Source organism: Sinocyclocheilus anshuiensis, unplaced genomic scaffold (assembly GCF_001515605.1).
Source record: "Sinocyclocheilus anshuiensis isolate Anshui unplaced genomic scaffold, SAMN03320099.WGS_v1.1 scaffold666, whole genome shotgun sequence".
NCBI classification, from domain to species: Eukaryota; Metazoa; Chordata; class Actinopteri; order Cypriniformes; family Cyprinidae; genus Sinocyclocheilus; species Sinocyclocheilus anshuiensis.
The window spans coordinates 175,757-180,756 of record NW_015547661.1 but is presented as its reverse complement, the minus strand read 5'-3'; the positions used below and the strand labels follow the sequence as shown (position 1 = coordinate 180,756).

At 35.8% G+C, this 5,000-nt stretch overlaps 1 protein-coding gene across 5 annotated transcripts in view; it reads left to right on the top strand.

Moving 5' to 3' along the window:
* LOC107702252 (serine/threonine-protein kinase MARK1-like) overlaps positions 1-5,000 on the top strand; it is a 52,557-nt gene that overhangs the window by 25,383 nt on the left and 22,174 nt on the right. For all 5 annotated transcript variants that reach the window (XM_016504505.1, XM_016504506.1, XM_016504504.1 and 2 more), the window contains exons 5-8: positions 1,053-1,118; positions 1,211-1,281; positions 3,087-3,143; positions 3,279-3,515. In XM_016504505.1, the coding sequence (XP_016359991.1) occupies positions 1,053-1,118; positions 1,211-1,281; positions 3,087-3,143; positions 3,279-3,515 (431 nt within the window). The remainder of the gene's footprint in view (positions 1-1,052; positions 1,119-1,210; positions 1,282-3,086; positions 3,144-3,278; positions 3,516-5,000) is intronic.

Here is a 5,000-nt window from a genome sequence, read left to right as displayed (position 1 = left end):
TTTATTTTTACAAGATTTAGTTAGCTATAACAACACTGGTGTGAGGCTGCAAACTGACCCTCATAACACCTGATCAAGCCTGGAACCGTTTAGACCTGATAACTGGAAGTGATGTCTTCCTTAATCAATGTCTTGTTTTTATCCACAGCTCAGTTTCATCCGTGACATGGCACTTTCCCTCTCTTTTCTCTCGCTCCAGTTTTATGAGATGTTAACTGGATTATTTATATTCCTAATGGAAGGGAATCACGGGAGAGTCATTCAGACGGGCTGCTTTAGCACGATCAGCTCTGCATGGCCGATGTCTGACCAGCTCAGCTCTTTTGTGCCTCTCTAAACGGCACAAGACTCCGTTTTCACTTCTCTATCGATTAGCATGACTGGCTCTTTCTGGCGTACCCTTCCTGGCTTCTGATTGGCTGAGGCTGAGCTGGATTTTAGATTAATCAGACTAAAAGCTGTGATTACCCACCTATCCCTGACATTTTTTTCTCTCATCTTTCCTAACACACACTCACTGCATGTTAAAGACTGCATGCAGGAAGCAGTCAGACGTTATTAGCATCCATCCACAGAGAGTAAATTGAATTACAGAAGCTCTTCACATCCAGTAAAGTACACAATGAAATGAAAAGAAACAGGAAGCCCGTGTGTGTGATGTCTTGCGTGTATTTTAGCACATCTCCATAACAAGCATCCCTGGTGTGTTGTTTCTCCATATCATAGATGAGTTCCTGAGAGAATCAAGCACAGATCAGATCTGTCGTCATTGTGGTATGGGGTTAAAATAGCGTAAAAAATAATTGCATTTACAAAATATGATTTACTAATATGTAACAAAATTTACATCCACAGATTATGATTCAAACCACAGTTCATAAATGCACAAGTATGATTGCAAGTTTGCGAATCATATTTTGTATGGTAATTTTGATACTATTTTAGCTCCATATTATTCTAAAAAATAGTGAGCTGCCCACTCTTGTGAACAAATGTGCTTAATTGTTTAGAATGTCAATCACTCTCTGTATCTGTTTCTCTCTCTCTTCCAGTTAAGTTATTTGAAGTAATTGAAACAGAGAAGACACTTTATTTAATAATGGAGTATGCAAGTGGAGGTGAGTGTGATGGACGTGTGAGATTCATATTTAATATCACTATTAGCGCACGTCATGATGCACATCTCTGAATGTCTGTGTTTATATGTCAGGTGAAGTGTTTGACTACTTAGTCGCTCATGGGAGGATGAAGGAAAAGGAAGCCAGAGCAAAGTTTCGACAGGTGATGCACACGCATACTATACACACATCTGAACCAGAATCATTGAAAATAGCAGAGATTTAAATCAACTATCCAGCTGACATTGTGACTATTGACTATTGAGATCAAAAATACATTTTTAAAAGTTCATTGTATTAGGTAACTGGGTAACACTTTATTTTAAGGACTAATTCTCACTATTAACTAGTTGCTTATTAGCATGCATATTTCTAGCATATTGTCTGTTTATTAGTACTTATACAGCACATATTAATGCCTTTTTCCAGTGTAATATTTACAACAGCAAATCACAGTGAATGGGCTAGATTATTAGAAAGACAATTGCTTATCTTCTACACTGCATTTCAATGTAAACAAATGATTCATTATTATCAATTATAAATGATTAGTATAAATTAGTATAAAAGTATAAATTATAACAGTATTAAATCACAAGGCACGTTTATAAAATAATAGAATATCAGTTGTTTTATAATCTAGTTGAACAAATAAATATTTGCTTGTATAAACTTTACTAATGTGTCTTACAGTAAAAATGTACTGTACATTTTTGCATAAATAAGTATTAACTAGTTAAACTTTAACTAGTTACTATTAGAATAAGTATTAATATGTCATGTATAAGTGATGCCTAATAAATAGATTTGGTAACACCTTCCAAATTCTCACTATTAACTAGTTGCTTATTAGCATGCCTATTATTAACATATTGGCTGTTTATTAGTACTTATAAAGCTCTGCATGACCATCTACATTTCTAATCCTACCCAATACCTAAACTTAACAACTACCTTACTAACTATTAATAAGCAGCAAATTAGGAGTTTATTGAGGCAAAAGTAGTAGTTAATGGTTTGTTGCGAGAATTGGACCTTAGAATAAAGTGTCTAATAGCATCTAATAAATACAAGAATTGTTGCTTACTAAATACTAAAATCGGAAGAGATAATTAATTAGATAATTTCAAAATACTACTAGCAAATGAAAATATGGAGAAAAAGTACTAGTAATTTTACAAAATTGAACATCGTACATTACTTGTTCAGTATTATTTTGTTAACAATATAAAATTCAGTTGATCATGAAAATCACAAGGAATTTGCGTGCTCTATAATGTTTTAGTACAGATATATGTGGGTAAATATTGCCGTTTATTAACGTGCTGTTGTACTGGCTTACATTCAGTTAATCAGATTAATTACACTTATTTTAACTATTTATTGCATTAAACATTTTCCTTCTGCTTGACAGTGGTTTGGTGGAAAAATACTGATTTAATATTTGATATTAATGACATTTAGAAAGAAAGAAAGAATTATAATAGTCATGTCATGATCAATAAATACACTGGGGGCATCGTCCTCCTTTATTACCTTTAATGAATGTTGATTAATTTTAATACGGTTTTGTACAGAGCACCCTCTAGTGGTGATACAGTGTTTGTCAAGCTTCCCTCTGATCAGCTGTTCATGTGACAACTGTAAACAAACAGACATCAGTTTGAGCGTAATTAAACCCCCTGCAGCGCTGCAATAATTAATTGGCCATTTTCCTTCGTGCTTTGCTAATGATGGCGAATGAAACCCCCAGACTGCAGTTCACTGATTAGTCAGAATATAAGACCCCAGTCTGTCTCGCTCTCAACTACAATGACATAAAGACATGTTACAGTGTCTGTCTAGCACATAAAAACACATGCTGGATTTGCAGACTTTCTCAGCTTCTATTCGTAGATAAACAAAAGAGCTGGTTTGTGGAATGATGTATTATTTGTCATGCTAATGTGACTTTGTGTGTGACTACAGATTGTGTCTGCAGTGCAATATTGCCATCAGAAGAGAATAGTCCACAGGGATCTCAAGGTGAGACACGCACACCGTTTAAGGCTGTGGTATAGATCTGCTCACCTTTAGTGATTTGTGTTTCATTGATTTCTAATGACAGTGCACTGTGCAGACCGCTTTGCTACATTTCTTTGTGCGTCTCTCTCTGTAAAGGCTGAAAACTTGCTGCTAGACGCGGACATGAATATAAAGATAGCAGACTTTGGCTTCAGTAACGAGTTCACCATCGGGAGTAAGCTGGACACGTTCTGTGGCAGTCCTCCGTACGCGGCTCCCGAGCTCTTCCAGGGGAAGAAGTACGACGGGCCAGAGGTGGACGTCTGGAGTCTGGGGGTCATCCTCTACACGCTTGTCAGCGGCTCACTTCCCTTTGACGGACAGAATTTGAAGGTCATTTCTAGTTATATTCAAGGTCACTGAAGGCCTATTTACACCAAAAACGATGCGACAAAATTAAGCAAAATTATGCAAATCAATGTTAAAAGTCTTTAATGGTATTATGTTCTATTCTGATTTTTTTTTTCACATGCATACATAAACACATACTGTCGTTCAAAGGTATGGGGTTAGTAAGAATGTTATTTGAAAGAAAATAATAGCCTTATTAAACAAATGTTATCCCTGGAGCACAAAACCAGTCACAAGGGTCAGTTTTTTTAAATTGAGATTTATACATCATCTGAAAGCTGAATAAATAAGCTTTCCATTGATGTATGGTTAGTTAGGATACAACTATTTGAAAATCTGGAATCGGAGGGTGCAAAAAAATCTAAATATTGAGAAAATCTCCTTTAAAGTTGTCCAAATGAAGTTATTAGCAATGCATATTACGAATCAAAAATTAAGTTTTGATATATTTACTGTAGGAAATGTACAAAATATCTTCATGGAACATGATCTTTACTTAATATCCTAATGATTTTTGGCATAAAAGAAAAATCAATAATTTTGACCCATACAATGTATTTTTGGCTATTGCTACAAATATACCCCAGCGACTTAAGACTGCTTTTGTGCTCCAGGGCCACATATGTGCATTAACTTGATCAAAAGTGACATTTTACATTGTTACAAATAATTTCTAATCTTAAGAAATGCTGTTCTTTTGAACTTTCTATTCAATAATGAAACCTGAAAAAAAAACTGTTTCCACAAAAAATAATAATAATAAAATAATCAGAAAGGTTTCTCTATATTTCAAATTTAAATGCTTTAACCCTGGAACAACATATAAAACTACCAAATTTTGCTTAATCGCAAAGTTTAATCGCAATCGCAAAGTTTAATCGCAACATACAATCATTACAGTTAATAGTATTCACCGTCTGTTTGATTACGTGTAATTTGTAACTGACTGCATGATTCTTATGGTGTGTGCACACCAAACACGAAGCGAATATTTGCATCGCAGTACTCGTTCTAGTTTACTCGCAGGATTTTTTTTGCGCCACTCTTGCGCCACACTTTTGCGAATAAAAACATTAAAAAAAATTTAAAAAAAACATTTTCTGGTACAACCAGACGTGTCAAACCAGACGAGTCAATACGCTCTTTGCCGATTGGCTTGCGCGACGACGCATCATGCGAATTTTCCGCTCGAGTTAAAATTTTTGCATGGAAGACGTGATTGAGGCGTATGTTGTGCATTTGCGGGAATCGCATCGCCCAATTTGCGCCAGTCGCGTCGCCCGGCACGAATTGCACGAATTCATGTGCTGGTACATGAACTGTACCAGCACATCAGTGAGCAGCAGACAGCCCACCCTGATGCTTTTCTCATCTTAGCTGGGGATTTCAACCACGCAGACTTAAAGAGTGTGTTCCCAAAAATACACCAACACATAGACTTTCCAACACGGGGAAACAACACTCTGG